This window comes from Rhincodon typus, chromosome 7 (genome assembly GCF_021869965.1).
Source record: "Rhincodon typus isolate 14 chromosome 7, sRhiTyp1.1, whole genome shotgun sequence".
In the NCBI taxonomy this organism is placed as follows: domain Eukaryota; kingdom Metazoa; phylum Chordata; class Chondrichthyes; order Orectolobiformes; family Rhincodontidae; genus Rhincodon; species Rhincodon typus.
In genome coordinates, this window is record NC_063338.1 from 10,076,296 (window position 1) to 10,096,581 (window position 20,286).

Consider the following 20,286-nt stretch of genomic DNA (forward strand, 5'->3'; position numbering starts at 1 on the left):
CCTAGTGGTATTATCGCTGGACTGTTACTCCAGAGACCCAGATAACATTCCTGCCACGGCAGATAGTGGAATTTGAATTCAATTTTAAAATATCTGGAATTAAGAATTTAATAGTGACCATGAATCCATTGTCGATTGTCAGGAAAATCCCATCTGGTTCACTAATGTCCTTTTAGGGAAGGAAATGGCCATCTTTACCTGGTCTGGCCTACATGTGACTCAAGACCCACAGCAATGTGGTTGACTCTTAACTGCCATCTGGGCAATTAGGGATGGGCAATAAATGCTGCCTGGTCAACAACACCCTCATCCTGTTAATGAATAAAGAAAACCCTCCTTCCCTCACTGCATTTTTCTGTGTTGTGCCAGTGGTGAAATGAAAGGCGTTGAATGCTGCCTGTTCCTTGCAGCAGTAACCCAGAGCGACTGACATTGCTTTGGAAGGACAAGGTCACAGGTCAGCTGTCTGAGAACAGTTGCACGATGGTAAGCATGCTGAAAGGAGTAGGAGCAAAAGTACAGAAGGGTAATTCTTTCCAAGACTTTAAATGAAACATTTAAGTAGAGAGGGAATCATGCATTTGAAGTCAACTTCTTATCTGCCAGCGCTTACGCCACTATTCAGCAGGGTAAAGATTACTTGCAGCGTAATTACGTCAAGTTCCTGTTGTTTTTTCAACAGTTGCTTTGCTTTTCTATTAATTCCCTGCCTTCTCTCTGAAGGCATTGATTCCTTGCTGGCTACAGTCATCCCATGGGTATACCCTTCAAGTGATAAATGAGTTTTGACAGACTATTCAAGCACTAAGGGCTCCCAGTGGAGCCCAGTCCTGGATTGACTTCACTACCGTACATTTCAGAAGAGTTTGCAGGAGGGATGTGGCTTTCGCAGCAATGTGTTGTGTTGACCCTAGCTAAGACCTGCAGAGGTTTTTTTTTCTCCACCCCGGTTGTGTAAAAAGTAGTAAATAATTGTACTGTTGAATAATCAGCGACTGGAGAGTTGCACTGTAAGTGATCCTTGCCTCTTGAATAACCAGCAACTCCAAATGGGCATGTGACTAGATGCCTTTAGGTAAACAGTTTTAAAGGTAGCGCTGATATATTTTCTCTTTGTCATTCAGGTAAAATCACAGAAGAGGTTTCCCAGCAGTATTCTCACCTGAACATCGTTGGGATGGTGGGATCGATTGACAACGACTTCTGTGGGACAGACATGACTATCGGTACAGACTCTGCCCTCCACCGAATTACGGAAGTGATTGATGCCATAACCACTACGGCACAGAGGTATGTCAAAGCAGGAAGAGACTTTGGGACAGCATTAGTGTAGCGTATTGCTTGGAGCAAGCCTTCATAATAACCAGCAGATGAATAAATGCTGGCTAAAACTCTCAGCACCTCTTCAGATAGTCTTAAGCTTCCATCTAAACAAGGGTTTTCTTCTCTTTTGATGAGGCTGTACTGAAGAGTCCACCCAGGCCAAACACTGAGAATACAGTGTTTACATTTCCTTTCTGCAAAGCCTCTCAATTGTAGCCTCCAAGCACAAATTGCTACCTCCTCCATCTCTCAGAACGAGAGTCACACTGGTAGATCTGATGAGTATAACTTAATACAAGGCTGAACAATGCTCTTGTTCAGGAAGTTGCTGGGTGATGGGTTTTTTTTAAAAATGTTCCTAACAAGATGCCTTTTTATTTCAAGTAATTGATAAAATCGTGCCCCTTTTAAGGAGAGCTGTCTGCTTATATATCTGGGTGAACTCTTTTCTTGTGCCAACTGTGAGTGTTCCACAATCTTTGCACATGTTGGATCTGGACCCAATTTTTAATGAGTCAGGCGGCATTGAACTGATAACTACATCAAAACGCCCGCCACAGAGCGAGGTGGATGGTGTCTCCGAATCAGCTCCCGTAAAGTGCAACATCCTGGGCTCTATTTGCTTCACACAGCAGCAGGCTCCAATAATGAGTAGCATCAAAGGGGAAATTGAGTCTTGTATCACGCACGCTGGGCTGGAGTGAAAACCAGCACCTGGCCCACAAACTGCTCAACTCCTCAACGAGTCTGGTTAGAAGTGACATACACTAACCACAGTTGCATTGTGCTTCTGGTGTTTTTGCTGCTGGCTCCTTCACTCCAGATGGATTGCCCTTGGTGCAAGCACCTCCCAAGGTATAGCGGGTAAATTCTCTGTTCTCCCGCAGTGTCTCCAAATTACAAATCTTGTCAGAGGGAGGGGTGAGGGATTCAAACACCACGTCTAGAACTTCCTTCATTCCTACAACCCTTTTGAGATCCCTGCAATCCTTTTGAGTAGCCCTGATTTTCATCACTACACTACTGATGCCTGTGCTTTCAGCTGTCTTAACCCCAAACTCTGGATCTCTCTTGCTAGTTTCCAGTTCTTCTGTTCTGCCTGTCTGTCTCCCTCCCCTTCAGGACCCTCAAAGAACAAAGAAAATTACAGCACAGGAACAGGCCCTTTGGCCCTCCAAGCCTGCGCCGATCCAGATCCTCTATCTAAACCTGTCGTCTATTTTCCAAGGATCTGTATCCCTCTGCTCCCTGCCCATTAATGTATCTGTCTAGATACATCTTAAATGACGCTATCTTGCCCGCCTCTACCACCTCCGCTGGCAACGCGTTCCAGGCACCCACCACTCTCTGCGTAAAGAACTTTCCACGCATATCTCGCTTAAGCTTTTCCCCTCTCACCTTGAAATCGTGACCCCTAGTAATTGAGTCCCCCACTCTGGGGGAAAAAGCTTCTTGCTATCCACCCTGTCTATACCTCTCATGATTTTGTAGACATCAATCAGGTCCCCCCTCAACCTCCGTCTTTCTAATGTAAATAATCCTAATCTACTCAACCTCTCTTCATAGCTAGCGCCCTCCATACCCGGCAACTTCCTGGTGAATCTCCTCTGCACCCTCTCCAAAGCATCCTCATCCTTTTGGTAATGTGGCAACCAGAACTGTACACAGTATTCCAAATGTGGTCGAACCAAAGTCCTATACGACTGTAACATGACCTGCCAACTCTTGTACTCAATACCCCTCCTTAAAGACTACCTTGTTTGACCAGGTTTTTCGTCACCTGTCCTAATGTCTCTTTACATGTAAAGATGCAATATGAAAACATGTTGTTACAAGACCCGAGAACTGTGTTAACGGTTTATGTGAGAACCTGATCCTTGATATTTCTTTTTGCTATTTCTTCCCAAACTCTCACCTTTTCAAGTTTGCTTTATACGCAAAATTTTGTGTGTGTGACATCCTGAACCTAATTACGCACCAAGCACTTTCAGGCTAGTGCGTCGTGTTTGCGCTGTGAAAGTGCTCACTTCATCAAAGATTAATCCAATTTATTGTGCCCTTAATCCAAAGCACTGTGTTATGGCATTTCAGATAAGCCTGATCAAACTGCATGTCTGCAGTACTCCATCTGCTTTATCACTCACTTTGTAACATTTGTATCAGTCAGAATGAGGAATTAAGCCAGCAAGTCAACAGCCATTATTACAGATAATAAACTTAAGTTTTTTTTTGAGAAAAGCACTATTCAGGCCGATGTTGAAAAGAATACCCTGTTTTGAAATGAAAGCTGATGTACTGCTGTCAACTGTGACCCAGTGTACGGTTTCAGCAGTCACTATGGGTTTGAAGGACAATATGACCTTTGATATTTATCCAGCCTTTTACACCCAAGTTGTAAGGTCTTGTTATTTGAACTGTGTACGTGTAGTTAGTCCATAGCAAAATTGGCTGGTCTCACTGCAACTCGGGGTATGGCTGTTCGCCCATTGTGATTGCTTGTTACATATACATCCTCTTTTTCTCTTTTTAAATATGATGGTTAATTCAGTAAAGAAAACTTTTGTATTGTATACTTCTTACATCCTCAGTGTTTTGTAGCCAATGAAAAACCTTTTTTAAAGTGTAGTCATGGCAATGGCCTAGCGGTATTATTGCTAGACTCTTAATCCAGAAGCTCACCTAATGTTCTGAGAGTCCGGGGATTGAATCCTGCCATGGCAGATGATGGAATTCGAATTCAATTAATAAAAAAAAATCTGGAATTAATAATCGCCATTTGTCGGAAAAACCCCATCTGGCTCACTGATGTCCTTCAGGGAAGGAAATCGGTCATCCTTACCTAGTCTGGCTTGCATGTGGACTCTCGACTACCCTCTGAAATGGCCTAGCAAGTCGTTCAGTTAAAGGGCAGCTAGGATGGGCAGTAGGTGCTGGCCAGCTAGCGACGCCCATGTCCCACAAGTGAATTTAAAAAGAATGGAGGTGACAGGTCTTGTCTGCTTGCTGGAGAACTGGCAAAAGTTTCACAGTGCTCCTCTTTTAGGGAAGGCCTGCTTGTCACAGCCATGTAACAATTCAATTCAACTTGAGATTTGAGCTGCTTAAAATGAAATAACCTTTCATTTTGTGGTAATCTGCTTGTTTTCACTCTGCAGCCACCAGAGAACGTTTGTGCTTGAAGTCATGGGCAGGCACTGTGGGTAAGTGGCAGATTCTTTTAACAGTCAAACTCTTAACCGTTCCAATGCTGATAATTTTTAAAAGTTATTACAGTGCATCTTTGAAATGAAAGGAAGAGGACTCTCTAAACCAATCCCCATATAAGCGCATGCTTGTGGTGTTGCACATTAGGAATTTGTAGTGCCAGTATGCCACCACAGCGGTTCTTGAGCTTTGGAATGACCTCATGGTGGTGTGCCAATGAAGCTGATACCAATTCTACTGGTCCTCCACACTAAGAAAGGAAGAAAGACCACCTGCACAGAACATGTGGAATCTAATCTATCTATTATCATCTTGTGTTTTTTGTTTTGCATTGCAAGTATTGGCGTTCATTCCCAAAGAGGGAGAATTACAAGGCAGAGACAATGATGCTGAAATTGGACAGACCCTGGGTTAGACCACTCTTTAGGAGTTACTGTATTTCATATTAAAAAGGATCATGGATGTTCCAAGCAAGTTTAAAACATGTTTACGTGGTTGACACATGAGCCGAGAAGTTGCAATTATCAGGAAAGACTGAACAGACTGAGGCTCACTTTCTGAAACAGCAGAAAAGTGAGGAGTGACCAGATAGAGGTCTTTAAAAGTTTGAAGAGTCCTTGAAAAGAAGAGATTTTTCACAGGTAATAGAGATTGTAATTGACGCTGTAAATATAAAATGGTCACTAATAAATTAATTGAGAAACTCAAGGTTAAACTAGTTTACACAAGGTGTGGTTACAGTGTGGAGCTCACTAACGTATGGAATAGTTGAGGTGAGTAACATTAATGCATTTACAGGGAGACTTGCATTTTTAAAAATTGGCATAGACCATTGGAGTTGAATCACCTGTTACTGTGCGGCAATTCACCATAACTACATAATGTTCTGTCATAAGTCATGGTTTTCAGTGGCTGTTTGGCCATGCAAACCAATCTGTTGTCTTGTTTATGCAGGTACCTGGCACTGGTGTCTGCATTGGCTTCTGGTGCAGACTGGCTCTTTATTCCAGAGGCACCTCCAGAGGATGGCTGGGAGGACATCATTTGCAAGAGACTTGGAGAAGTAAGGATTATAGAACCATTTTTTGACCTTGTGATTTCTGTGAACATGCCTGGCGATTTCTGCAGTTCCTAACTTTGAACAGCCAAACGAGGACCATAAAAGATCCTCGACAGTCTGCACAAAATAGTTCTAGGCACTTTGTATATTGCTTTTTGATGTTATTACCACTGGTCCTGCTGGTTTGACTATGCATATTTAACTTCTTCTCATTTGGTTAGTTCAGGGAGAGATTAAAAGCCAGCCACTTTGTTGAGGGACAGGAAGTAGATATAGGCTAAACTGGATAGGGCCAACAGCTTTGCTTCTCTAAAGGAAACCAGTTGATGTTTTAAAAACTTCTTCATACTAGCTATTAATTCCGGCTATTTTAATTGAGATTCTCAGGCTGTTGTACTGGGATTTGTACTTGTGTTTACTGGGTCACTTCTTCAGGACTCTACATCGTGAATAGGGAGGATATTCCTGGGAGATCATTCAGTGAAGATATATGGGTGGAACTGAGAAACAAGAAAGAGATGACCACCTTGTTGGGATTGTATTATGGGCCCCTTTCCCCTGCCAATAGTCAGTGGGAAATTGAGAAGCAAAAATGTAAGGAGATCTCCAATATCTGTAAGAATAATAGGGTTGCAATGGTGGGGTTTTAACTTTTCAAGAATAGATTGGGACTGTTATAGTGTTAAAGGCTTGGATGGGGAGGGATTTAAGTGTGTACGAGAAAACTCTTATTCAATATGTGGATGCACCTATTAGAGAAGGAACAATACTTGTCCTTCTGTTGGGAAATAAGACAGGGCAAGTTACACAGTTGTCAGTGGGGAGCATTTTGGGGCGAGTGATCGTAATTCTATTAGTTTTAAAATAATTATGGAAAAGAATAGAACTGATTGAAAAGTTGAAGTTCTAAATTGGACTAAGTCTAATTTTAACAGTTTTAGACAGGAACTTTCAAAAGATGACTAGGAAAGGCTAGTTGTAGGTAAAGAGACGATTGGGAAGTGGGAGGCCTTAAAAAATGGGATAACGAGTTCAGAGGCAGTATGTTCCTGTTAGGGCGAAGGGCAAGGCTGGCAGCTATAGGGAATAGAGATAAGACAGTGTGGAGCTGGAGGAACACAGCAGGAATTTCTGAAGAAGAGTCCCAACCCGAAATGTCAACTTTGCTGCTCCTCTGATGCTGCCAGGCCTGCTGTGTTCCTACAGCTCCACACTGTATTATCTCAGACTCCAGCATCGGCAGTTCTTACTATTCTCTCAGCTATAGGGAATGCTGGCTGACTAGAGAAATTCGGGTTCTGGTCAAGAAAAAGAAGGAGGCATATATCAGCTGTAGACAGCTGGGATCGGGTGAATCACTAGAGGAGTATAAGGGCAGTAAGAATACGTTTAAGGAAATCAGCAGGACAGAAAGAGGACACAAGATAGCTTTGGCAAGTAGAGTTAAGGAAAATCCAAAGAGATTCTATAAGAACATTAAGGCCAAAGAGTAACAAGGGAGAGAATAGAGTCCCTTTAAAGATCAACGTGGCCATCTGTCTGTGGAACCATACGAGATGGGTGAGATATTAAACAGATGTTTTGAGTCAGTGTTTACTGTGGAGAAGGACATGGAAGTGAGGAAACTTGGGAAATAAACAGTGACGTCTTGAAAAGAGTTCATATTACAGAAGAGGAGGTGCTGGAGGTCTTAAAATGAGTAAAGGTAGATGAATCCCTGGGACCTGATCAGGTGTTTCCGAGAACTTTGTGGGAAGCTAGGGAAGAGATTACTGGGCCTCTCGCTGAGATATTTGTATCATCAATAGCCATGGGTGAGGTGCCAGAAGACTGGAAGTTGGCTAATGTGGTGCCATTGCTTAAGAAAGGCTGTAAGGAAAAGCCAGGGAACTATAGACCGGTGAGCCTTACATCAGTGATGGGCAAATGTTGGAGGGAATACTGAGGGACAGGATTTACGTGCATTTGAAAAGGCAAGGACTGATTAGGGATAGTCAACATGGCTTTGTCCATGGGAAATCGTGTCTCACTAACTCGATTGAGTTTTTTTTTTTGAAGAGGTGACAAAGAACATTGATGAAGGCAGAGCAGTAGATGTCATCTGCATGGACTTCAGCAAGACATTCGAGAAGGTTCCAAGCGATAAAATTGGTTAGTAAAGTTAGATCACATGGGGTCCAGGGGGAGCTAGCCAATTAGATACAAAATTGACGAGAAGGTAGGAGACAGAGGGTGGTGGTAGAGGGTTGCTTTTCAGTCTGGAGGCCTGTGACCAGTGGTAGGCCACAAGTATCGGTGCTGGGCCCACTGCTTTTTGTCATTTATGTAAATAGTTCGGATGTGAACATAGGAGGTATGGTTAATAAGTTTGCAGATGACACCGGAATTGGTGGTGTAGTGGACAGTGAACAAGATTATCGCTGCATACAATGGGACCTTGATCAGATGGGCCAAGGAGTAGCAGATGGAGTTTAATTTGGTCAAATATGGGGTGTTGCACTTTGGTAAGGCAAACCTGGGCAGGACTTGGACAATTAATGGTAGGGCTGTGGGAGTGTTGCCAAGCAAAGAGACCTAGGCGTGCAGGTGCATAGTTCCTTGAAAGTGGAGTCACAGGTAGACAGGGTGGTGAAGAAGGCATTTGGCACGTTTGTCTTCATTGGTCAGAACATTGAGTATCGGAGTTGGGATGTCATGTTGCAGTTGTACAGGACGCTGCGCAGGTCACTTTTAGAATACTGCATACAATTCTGGTCGCCCTCCTATAAGAAGGATGTTGTTAAATTTGAGAGGGAGCAGAAAAGATTTACATGGACGTTGTTGAGGTTGGACAGTTTGAGTTGTAGGGGGAGGCTGAATAAACTCGGGCCATTTTTCCCTGAAGCGTCGGAGGCTGAGGGATGATCTTAGAGGTTTATAAAATCATGAGGGGTATGGATAGGGTGAATAGCCAAGATCTTTGTCCTAGCACAGGGGAGTTCAAAACTAGAGGCGTAGGTTTAAGGTGAGAGGGGAAAGATTTGAAAAGGACCTGAGGGGTAACTTATTCACGCAGAGTGGTGCATGTATGGAGTGAGCTGCCAGAGGAAGTGGTGGAGGCTGGTACAATTACAACATTTAAAAGGCAACCAGAGGGGCGAATGATTAGAAAGGATAGAGGGGGATACAGGCCACATGCTGGCAAATGTGACCAAGTCAGATTGGGATGTCTGATGAGTTGGACCAAAGGGTCTGTCTCAAAGCCTTATGACTCTATAAATCCTACGCCATATCCACCTCACTTCCATAACTTTTATTTGCTTTTTGGTTCAAACCTTTGCTGCCATTCCTTGAATCTCTTGTTTTATGTTGTATCATTTTCTGCTTAATGGATCATCCATAGGATCTAGTTCCAGTTGCCTGTAACTAGGAGACAGTGATTTTCACTAGTGCAGATTCTAGCTGACACTCCAAAGTAGTACTGAGGAAGTGCTGCACTCTTCGAGGAGCTGACTTTCAAATGGGAATAAATCTAGACCCTCCGTGTCCTCTCGGGTGGGTTTAAAGGATTCAGTGAGATTATCCAAAGACTGACGAGGAGGGATTGCTCCTTATTGTGTCGACTGTCCCGGTGCGTCGTTTTTTATTTATTTTTCTGACTGTCTGAGAGAGAGTAACAGATCAGTAGTTGGTTACGTTCTCTGACGCTGTTACTGTATCTTGCCACTCAGGCTGCACGGTGGCTTAGTGGTTAGCCCTGCTCCCTCACAGCACCAGGGACCCGGGTTCAATTCCAGCCTCGGGCGACTGTCTGTGTGGAGTTTGCGCATTCTCCCCATGTCTGCGTGAGTTTCCTCACATTTAAATTCCAAACTCCAAAGAGTGAGTGAAAAGTTGGTGAGCCATTTGATGTTGCTCTTGTGCTGTGAAACACAAGGAATGTAAAGCTGGTGGGGGGAAAAATACTTCAGCAACAAGCCCAGCTGGTAGTCACAAGATTATAAGCTCACTTCTGTATTGAACTGAATTTTCCTGCTATTCTTTCCATGGCTTCATACAGCACAGAGCAAGGCTATTTGTCTCATTGTGACTTATAGCTCTTTGAAAAAAAAATCCAAATAATTTCGTTTCCTGCAACTCTTTACTTTTCAACTATACCTCCAGTTCCCTTTTGAAATTTACTATTGAATCTGCTTCCACTATTTATGTTAATGAAACCCGAGGAGCAATCATCAGATTGACTGACTGACTGACTGACCCTTGGCAGGGGGAATCAGTCTTGTCTTTGAGAAACCGCTTCACTTAGAGACTTCCTTTTGACAGTCTCCCATCCTGTCCTCTTGCAGCAATGTTGGTATATCTGGATAAGACCATAAGACATAGCAGCAGAAATTAGGCCGTTCGGCCCGTCAAGTCTGCTTCGCCATTCGATCATGGCTGATAAGTTCCTCAACCCCATTCTCCTGCTTTCTCCCTGTAACCCTTGATCCCCTTGATAATCAAGAATCTATCTATCTCAGTCTTAAATGTACTCAATGATGTCCTGTGATATTGGTTAATTTTTAGAGACATGGGCAATCCATTAAATATAGCTTCTTGCATCTTGGAGTAAACGCTTTTGCAAAGGGTCTAATTGTAGTCTGCAGCAGTCCTACGGTTAGGTCCAGTGCAGCAAAGAAAGAAAGACTTGCATTTATGTTGCATCCTTTGTGACCTTGGAAGCTGGAAAGTGTCTTGAGGCACTTAATTACTGTTTGAAGTGCAATCACTGTTGGAACGCCAGATAACAGGAACCACTTTGCACAGAGCAAGGTCCTGTAAACAAAAACAAGATAAATATTGGCCAGACGATAAGAGTTCAGCAGAATTTTTGTAAATCTGTTTGGGACAGCAGACAGGGTTGGAAGGCTTCCATTCTGACAGTGTAACCCTCCTTCACTATCACTGGGTCAGCAAGGCCCCACTGCTCAAGTCTTTGGAAGGGGGTTGTGAATCCTCACCCCCTGTGATACAGAAGTGAGAGTGCTGTCCACTGACCCATAGCTGGTACTGAAAACTCACCGCCGAACCTCGTGTGTCCTTGTTCCAGAGTCGCAGCAGAGGCTCCAGGCTGAACATCATCATCCTCGCAGAGGGAGCAATGGACCGGCAAGGAAATCCGATCAGCTCCAACTACGTGAAAGAGGTATGTACGAGAGAATCAGCATGTATGTGTGATTGTGACAGCAGCGGTGACATGCATCAGGTATGTCCTGTCCCAAGATGTGTTCCTGTATGCACTTGTTATTTTAAATACCAGATCTAGGAACAGAGACCAGAGTCAAGCCATTTAAAGCATGAGACAAATCATTTCTCGTAGATATTGAGACAAAATGAAGCAGCCTGGATTTGGTGCAAATTGAATCATTGACTCTATGAAGAACAGCGGTGATGCCAGTCTTTGGCTATTCTGTATTTAAATTCATTTGTGTATTTTCTGTACACCTTCTTTGGATTATTTTGCATTGTCAGAATGTATATAAATTTGCAGACAGATGCATTGTGTCTTAAGTGGCAGAACCATCAAGAGAGCTTTGTTCCCGGCTTAATATCTCACCTTGTCAACACATCAGATTGCTTAACTGAAAGAAGCTCACTTGTAACATCCATTCCATCAGTGAAATATGATGGAATAAAGTGCTATGTTGTGTACACCTGCAAATGCAAAGCTGGAATCCTAGCTCTGTGGACACTGGAACTGGAGCAGGAACAATCCAGCGATCTCTGCAATAGGTTAATGCCAGAGAGGGGAGTAATCAAGATCGGGCTGTCTGATCCAATTCAGTGTTGGAACTTACATAAACAATTCCCAGCCCTAAATTGACTGGCAGGGTGCAGGTTAGAGCCCCATCGTGTTAACGCATAGTCTGAGGTTTGCACAGACTACCTAACTAAACACTCGCACCCTCTCTGATCTGAACAGAAATGTGCTTTTATAAATCCTTCTTTGAGAAGACAGGGATGGTGGACTTTCTTACCATTTCAAATCAGCACTCCTTTCTGGGTGTAAGCTTTCCCCCTTGGATTACATGATTTGTTTCCTTTGTCTCCTGTGTTAATGAAATTTCAGTGAGCGTGAGGTGCAAGGTTTACTAAATGCCTTTTTACTATTTCCTCAAGTCCTGTGCCTTATTTTCCTCCATCACCGTTTCCACTTTCTTTATTTTCTTTCTCTCCCAGCTCGTTTCCAAACGTCTCGGATTTGATACACGCGTCACAGTCCTGGGACACGTGCAGCGAGGGGGCACGCCCTCGGCCTTCGATCGAATTCTGGTAAGCCTGGGTTTTACTCTGACCCTCCGCGGAGGGAACCTCCTATCGTGATCCCCTCCCGAACAGCTGACTGAGTCGCTAGGAGAAAAGGTTTTCAACTCCACTTCCGACCTATGCTTGACACCAGGCAAGGGAGCAATAATAGTTGTGTAACAGTGATTTTCACCTTGGGAGCCACTGCTTGGAAAGGGAAACAAACCGTGAGGGTCCTCAATTTCCCAGGCGTCCAGCAGCAGGCGGTGGCTGAGGCTGGGATCAGATGCTGCTCTGCTGTCCCTAATAGTTGACTGCTGTGATGTGTTGAGACTTAGGTTAGAAATGGATGCCTGTGGGAGATGCCCGTGAAACTGTTTCTGAATATTACTTCAAAGCCTTATGGGAAGGTGGCGAAAAGGAGAAAAGAGGGTGGCATGGATGCCGGCCTTGTTTGTGGTACTGCTGCATGATTTTTTTTTTTTTCTGTGGGAAGAGGATGTTACTGGCTAGGCCCAGCATTTATTGCCCATCTCTAATTGCCCAGAGGGCAGTTAAGCGTCAACCACATTGCTGTGGCTCTGGAGTCACATATAGACCAGACCAGGGAACGATGCCAATTTCCCTCCCTAAAGGACATTTGTGGACCAGATGGGTTTTTCCAACAATCGACAATAGATTCACCATCACCCTTAGACTCTTCATTCCAGATTTTTATTAAATTGAATTCAAATTCCACCATCTGCCATGGCAGGATTTGAACTCGGGTTCCTGGAACATTAGCTGGGTCTCTGGATTAACAGCCCAGCCATAATATCACTAGGCACATTGGGACATACCACAGTTGTGCAATTTGCAGAACAATTCAAGGCTTTTTTTTTTTTTCCCCTATTATGTCACTCCAATGATCAAAGAAACAAAAACTTGGTTTGCATATACAGTACCTATGACACTCCAGGTGCCCTGATGCATAATATTATAGTCACTGGGAACTTGAGTGGCATAACATGTGCCATGGTCAGAGCTCTGTGCCCCATCTGGAGCTCGGAACTGCGCTCAGTTTAACCGCAATTGTCAGCCGAACTTGGTCAGGAACCTTCTCCTATTATGGATCAAAGCCAGTCCAGTGGGTACTCTAAGCCAAACTGCAGTGCATTGTTGAGAGAGTGCTGCACTGTTGGATGTGCTGTTCTCCCAAGATAAGCTATTGAACTAATGCCCAGCCTGTCCTCCTGGCACAATTTTGAAGAAGAGCAAGGGGGGCATCTCTGAACATCTTGGCAAAAGTTCATCCCTTGGTCCAAACAGATCATTCATTCTGTTGCTGCTTGTGAGATCCTCCTGGGTATAAACTAGTTGCCAAGTTTTCCGATCAAGCAACAGTGACTCAAGTTCCAGTGGCTGTAATATTATGCATGAGGGCACCTGGAGTGTGATAGGTACTGTATATGCAAATCAAGTTTTTGTTTCTTTAACTGGAGTGACATAATAGGAAAAAAAGACTTGAATTATACTGCAAATTGCACAACTGTGGTATGTCCCAATGTGCTTTTACAGCCAATTAAGTACTTCTGGAAAAACAATTACTGTTGTGATACAGAAAGCATAGCAGCTAATTTATGCACAATAAGTTCCCTTTAAAAGTAATGGCAAGGTAATTAGCTTTAGTGATGTTGGTTGAGGGTGAGTGTTCGGTATAATGGCAAAACTCTTCAAAATTGTGGCCCATGGTGAGATTTGTGTCCACTCCAGGACAGGTAAACTACCTGTGGGATTTTGGGTGCCTCACCAGGATGTAAGGAGAAAAGAAACAAAAAAAAAACGCAAGGCAACTCCGCTAAGTATTCATTTCATTTGAGCATTGCTGCCAAGATCTGCGTTTATTGCCCATCCGTAACCAACCTTGAGAAGGTGGTGGTGAGCTGACTTCATAAACAGCTGCAGTCCATGTGGTATAGAGACACATGTTGGGATAATGCTGTTAGGGAAGATGTTCCCAGATTTTGACCCCGTGACATTGAATGAACAGTTATACAGATCCAATTTTGCATGGTGTGCAGGTTGGAGGGGAAGCTGCAGATGTTGGTGTCACTGTGTCTGCTACTCATGACCTCTACCATCCAGAAGGACAAAAGTTTAGAAGCTGTTGTCTAAGGAGCCTTGGTGGATTGTAGTTGAGCAAGACTAATCCTCCAGGACGTTTTATTGGTGTCCCTTTTGATGTTTCTGCAGACCTTTGTGTTTTTATCATCAGCATCAAAACCTGAGGAAATCAAGAGGAAAGTTTTTTTGGCCTCTGTTAGGCAGGGTTTTTATTTTGGGAGTTTCTCCTGGACCAGCCTCTAATGTGCATACCTAGTTGTCCTCGAGATGGTGTGCGGCATAAAGTGGGTCCAACATAAGCTCCAGTGTTATCCAAGTTACCAGATTCAGCCCATGCTGCTTATGTGAACTGTAAAGAAACTTTTACAGCGTCAAGGAAAGTGTTGGGTGTAAAATTTCCTGGGATGGGGCTAATTGTGGGAGGAGGTTTGTTTAACGGAACAAACTACTTGATTTCCTTCCCCAAGATTTCTGCCAAAGTTATGGAATGAGATCGGACAGTTTTCCTTTTCCCCCCCACTAACACCCAACCGCTAGTGTGGTCAGACACAAATATTTCTAAATTCTGACTGAAGAATTAAAAAAAAAAAAAATTGAAATGTAATGCTGAATAACTTGCAGTATGTTGCAACCACAGTGCGTGATGTGTCCCTTTTATTTCTAAATAGCGTCGCTGTCATTGCCAAGGCTCTTCAGGTATACTTGGTTCTGTTTTGCAGACTATCTGCGGACTCAGCATTTCTGCTTCTTTCTATAAAATGTGCAGCCCAAGGACGTGGCATTGGACCCCTTCTGCCATTCCTGCTCCACAGAAATGTTCCCTCCCTGTCAACGTGTCCTCCTGTACCTTCCTTGCTTTGCTTATTTCCCCTTCACTGTCTGATTAATCTTGTCCTTTTCTCTCTTTGTCCCGTTCTCAGAGCAGCAAGATGGGAATGGAAGCTGTACTCACACTCCTGGATGCCTCGCCGGAGACGTCATCCTGTGTCGTCAGCCTCTCCGGTAACCAGGCCTTACGGCTGCCACTGATGGAGTGTGTGCAGCTGGTAGGTATTCGGGCATATCCCTGTTGAGGTTTCCTGCCTGGCAGCTGACGTGCAAGTTCCTGTCTCCTATTGCAAATTGTGTTTTAACCTGATGCTACCTCCTTCCCCCGGCCTCCCAGTCATTGTCTTGATAAATCTCTGTTCCACTTACCTAGTGACACCGCCAATGTTTTGACCACAGGGAAGGGAGATCGGATTATTTTCTAGTCCGAAACTTATAACTGTAGAGGAGCATGGAGACTGAGGGTGGTGAGGGGGGGGGGCGCGGTCCGTCACTTCCAGCCAGTGGACTGGCACAACTAAATAAGGACAAGATGATGTTGGAAAAGCTGAGCAGCTCAGGAGAGAAAGAGTTAATGTTTCAGATCGCTGAGCGTTCACCAGAACTGTTCTGAGGAAGAGTTATTGACACGAAACGTTAACCCTGCTGAGTTATTTGCAGCATTTTTGATCTCCTTTCAGCGTCCACAGTATTTTGCTTCTGTGTAGGCATCAAGGAATGGTAGTCTTTATTGCACAGGAGCTGGAATACGAAGGGGTGGAAGTTGTATCACAGCTGTACAGAGCTCTGGCTAGACTTTGTCTGGAGTATGGTGCTCAGTTCTGGTTATTACACCTCAGGAAGCAGGTTTTGGCCTTGGAGGATGTGTGCTGGAGGTTCACCAGAATGACTAATCATGAGGAGCAGTAACTTAGACTAGGCTTGAGGACAGAAAATTAAAACTGGATCAGATTGAGCTGCTTAAGATACTTTAAAGACTTTGATAAGTAAGGTAGAAGAAAACCAGTATGTTTGGTGGGGAAATCCAAAGCAAGGGTACATGACCTCTTAAATTTAAACCTAGGGCCATTCAGCGGTGATATCGGGGGAATATTTCTTCACACGTGGGCTACAGAAACCTGAAACTCTGCGCTCCACAAGCTGTTGAGATTGTGGGGGCATTGAAAATTTCAAGCATGGTATTAGTGCTTGGTAGTGCAGAACTTAGAGTGTTGTTGAAAGAAGAGATTTTTGCCAAAGTTTTGTGTCTTGTTCCTCATCAGGATGAGAGCAAAAATGCCAAATTCCAAGCAGTCACCCAACAGCGGTGCTCTCCAGTATGAGTTCTTGCGATTATTTTGATTTTGAGCAGCTTTGATAACATGCCTCTCTTCTTAATGATATAAGTTAGAAGCATTACTTTTTTGATGGCATTTAATAATACAGAAAATGTAACAAGTTGCATAATTAAGGTTGATCTACAGAGCAGTCACAGTCAAATTGAATGGCAGATCGGGTTCAAGGGGCTGAATGGCCTCGTGCTCGCAATGTGTCATCTTGGTAGGTGGTGGGATTAAGCAGTTGTGTTTAAAGGGTTCTTTTTTGTTATGTTTATAAACAAACGAAGCCAAGCTCCCATGATATCCTGTTTATTAACAGTTGCATTTATATAGCACCTATTTTTAGCACAGTAAAACATCCCAAGGCGCTTTAGAGGAGTGTTGCTAGACAAAACCTGGACACTGAACTACAAGGAGATATTTAGGGTTAAGTGATCAAAAAGCCTGGTCAAGCAGGTAGGTTTTAAGGAGAGTTTTAAAGGAGGACAGAGTTTCAAATAAGGTATTCTGAGGCTTAGGGCTAAGGGAGCTGAAGGCTGTCGATGACGGAGTGAAAAATTCAAAAATGCATTAAAGGCCAAAAATGAATTAATGTTGAAGGATGTAGGGCTGCGGGAGGTCATGGAGAATGGACGGAGAGGGCATGGATTTGAACATAATTTTTATTTTAAAATCCTCATCTTGAAGTGACTTGAAGTGGTGTGGTAATAAGCTACAGTTCAGGGTTCGAGGCTGGACTCCAGAGTTTCTGGTGACCTTGACTCTCTCGAGCTAGTGAGGGGAAAGTCAGTAGCTCGGGGGATAGGGTGTCGGGGGAGCAATCCTGTTTGTGATCGAACATTATGGGCCTCTGGCCTGCAGATTTCAGAGTTGATGATAACGAATGGGTACAGCGTATGATGAATATGGTTTAAAATTTTGCTGCAAATGTGGGTTTTAGTTCACCGAGGAATTGCTTGCTTCCTCCTTTGCCATTCAAGGGGGAAGGCCATGTCGATGTCCATGTCTACGGTGCCCTCCATATTTTCTTTTTTGTCCAATACCACTTAAGTGGCTGATTATCTGTGAAACTTCGCCAACAAGAGTCGATATCTCCAGCAGAGCAGGTTGGGGGAGGGGAGAATCGACATGTTCGACAATTCAACAGCACGTTTAACTTTGAATGTTTTGGCTAAAGATGGGGGCCATTTCTCAAGGATTCCTTTTTGTTTCATTTGAAGACCAAGGACGTTCAGAAAGCAATGGACGAGAAGAGGTTTGACGAAGCCATCGTTCTTCGTGGCAGGTAAGGATTCCAGTTCGGAGTTCTCTTATCTGTAGCCTGGATGCCTTCCAACAGATTAAAACATGCTTGCTTTTCTGTAGTGATTAAACCCGGGATCTCCCAAAGCCAGTGAGGTGCAGTGCTTTAGAAATCCATTCACATGGCAGCCCGTCTGCACATCAATGTGATTGTGGACTAGTAATCTGTTTTAATGGTGTCGGTCGAAGGATACATGTTGGTCGTTTTACCTGGGGGAAAATTCCCAACGTTTCTTCAGGATAAGTGTTGGGACTTTTTTTTTTAATATGTATATGCACCTGGGAGGGCAGGCAAAGTTAGTATCTCGTCTGGTACACAGAATGTCTGACAGTGCAGCACTCCCAACCCAGTACTGCACTAGGGAGGGTCGATTTTAGTTTTTTTTTTGTGCGCTCGTATTTGCGGAGTGAGCGCCACAAACTTGGGACTCGCCGTGTGAAAGTCTTCCTCCTCGTATATCAATGCTACTTTACCTCTCTCCAGTGAACGCCTTCGCCTTCATCCCTGGTGCTAGGGGGCCCTTTCATCTTAGACAGAAGGGTCGAATTCCAAAGGTGAAGTGAGAGTCACCGTCGGTTAGAGGCCGGGAATTCTGCGGTTAAAATAACTCCTGGACTCCCAAAGCCTGTCTGCCATCGACAAGGGCCAAGTCAAATTCCGATCGGAGTGGTGTGAGGAAGCTGAGGTGACGCAGATACTGCTGCAGTCAACCCAACTCGGTCATTTCTCCCAGCTTTGTCAGTGACAGGAGGTTTACAGAGGTGATCGGATAATGGGGGATTAAGGTTCCTTTTTTAAGCAGCGTGAGCCAGCAGTTGCCATTCTAATGAACACTTCAGGGACCGATGAGTGGAAAAGAACAACAACAAGGACTGAGGAAGGGTCACCGGACCCGAAACATTAACTCTGATTTATATTTTCTTCACAGACGCAGGCAGACCTGCTGAGCTTTTCCAGCGACTTCTGTTTTTGTTCCTGATTTGCAGCATCCGCAGTTCTTTCGGTTTTTATGATGAATGGAAAAGACTGTGTTCCTTTAGTGACTGGGAAAAGAGCTTCACTCCACGTCTCACCGTGGTTTAGTGGATAGCACTCCAGCCTCCCCACTCTGGGTTCCAGTCCCTTGAGCAAAAATCCGGGCTAACGCTCAGTGCGGTAATGAGGGAGTGCCGTACTATCAGAAATACCATCTTTCAGATTTAAAGTAACCTGCTCTGTTGGCCCCTCGAGTGGACACAAGACATCGTATGTGATAGTAAGAACTGCTGATGCTGGAGTCAGAAATAACACCGTGTGGAGCTGGAGGAACACAGCAGGCCAGGCAGCATCAGAGGAGCGGGAAAGCTGACATTTCGGGTCGGGACCCTTCAGAAATGGGGGAGGGGGAAGGGGAGCTCTGAAATAAATAGACAGAGGAGGGCTGGGGCTGGGGAAGGTAGGTGGGATGGTGATAGGTGAGTGCAGGTAGGGAGTGGTGGGGATTGGTCAGTGAAGTGGGTGGGGCAGATAGGTAGGAGAGTGGATGACAGGTTGTATCAGGTCAAGGAGGCAGGGATGAGAGGGAGGGTTGGTCATGGGTTGAGCCGGGGCAGGGTAAGATTTTGAAACTGGTAAAGTCCACATTGAGACCACTGGGCTATGGGCCTGGGCGCCTACAACCCAATGGTCTCAATGTGGACTTTACTAGTTTCAAAATCTCCCCACCCCAGCCTCATCCCATGACCAACCCTCCCTCTCATCCCTGCCTCCTTGACCTGACACAACCTGTCCGTCTTCTCTCCCACCTATCCGCTCCTCCCACCAAGCTTACCAATCCCCACCACTGCCTACCTGCACCCACCTATCACCAAACCACCTACCTTCCCCAGTCCCACCCCTCCACCCTCTACTTATTTCAGAGCCCCCTTCCCCCTCCCCCATTTCTGAAGAAGTGTCCTGACCCGAAACGTCAGGCATCGTTTGGGGCTTCTTTGAGAAGGAGCGGGAATATACTGTCCACTGTGCTGGCTAATATTTACCCCCTCAGCTACTGATCACAGCTATTTCTGGGATTTTGTGCAAAAACGTGGCTATATTTTCTGCTGCAGCTCTGGATTGTCCCTAATGCAGAAATATACAGGGTGATGTGTTCTGTATCCAGCTATACTATAGGCCAGATACCCGCATGACATTGCCATGAAAAATCTGTGCTGTCAATTGATAACGACCATCAACAAAAATAAAATGAGGTTGTCTATAGATGTGAACATTCAGACATGCACCAGAAGGGCTAAGCTACCCCCACTTTCCCCAGTGAGTTAATGAATCACAGCTAGCCTGTGAGCACCATCTCGGTGGACCATCATTCCTAACAGAGGACTCTCCTCTCCCCTCTTGCTACAGGAGCTTCGAGAATAACTGGAATATCTACAAGCTGCTGGCTCACCAGAAACCTGCTCAGACCAAGGTAAACTCTTAGGCTCATAGTATTGAGACAGCTGGGCTTCTCCGTCAGGCGCTTCACTAAGAGAGCCCCAAACAGTGGGGGCTGGATAAGGCTCCGCCACAGTACCCCTCACTGACTGTTATCCCCATGTGGGGTGTCGCAAGTTACTCAACTTGCAACTTCTTTGCAGAACGTAATTTTAAAGTTGCATCTGGTGAGACTCTGACGCAGTTCTGCAGTCAGTTCTGAGCACTGTACCCCTGGAAGGATATATCAGAATTGTATCAGGGTTAAAAGGGTTAAATTATGACAACAGGTTGCATGGACTAAGCTTGTGTAGGTTTGGGTAAGGAGGTGTAGCAAGGATCAAACTGGGGCGTTTAAGAGGATCCAAGGAGTTTGTAGGATAGCGAGGGTGGTGGGGGCGTCACCAACGGCAAGTGGATATTATCAGGAA

The 20,286-nt window shown here is 44.6% G+C and overlaps 1 protein-coding gene across 1 annotated transcript in view; it reads left to right on the top strand.

The window, feature by feature from the left end:
* LOC109911438 (ATP-dependent 6-phosphofructokinase, liver type-like) overlaps positions 1 to 19,898 on the top strand; it is a 36,268-nt gene extending 16,370 nt beyond the window's left edge. The window contains exons 5-12 of the mRNA XM_048599332.1: positions 1,125 to 1,290; positions 4,479 to 4,523; positions 5,482 to 5,590; positions 10,656 to 10,751; positions 11,786 to 11,878; positions 14,875 to 15,000; positions 17,322 to 17,386; positions 19,787 to 19,898. Coding sequence (XP_048455289.1) covers positions 1,125 to 1,290; positions 4,479 to 4,523; positions 5,482 to 5,590; positions 10,656 to 10,751; positions 11,786 to 11,878; positions 14,875 to 15,000; positions 17,322 to 17,386; positions 19,787 to 19,862 — 776 coding nt within the window. The 3' untranslated portion in view covers positions 19,863 to 19,898. The remainder of the gene's footprint in view (positions 1 to 1,124; positions 1,291 to 4,478; positions 4,524 to 5,481; positions 5,591 to 10,655; positions 10,752 to 11,785; positions 11,879 to 14,874; positions 15,001 to 17,321; positions 17,387 to 19,786) is intronic.
* Positions 19,899 to 20,286: the final 388 nt, after the last annotated feature.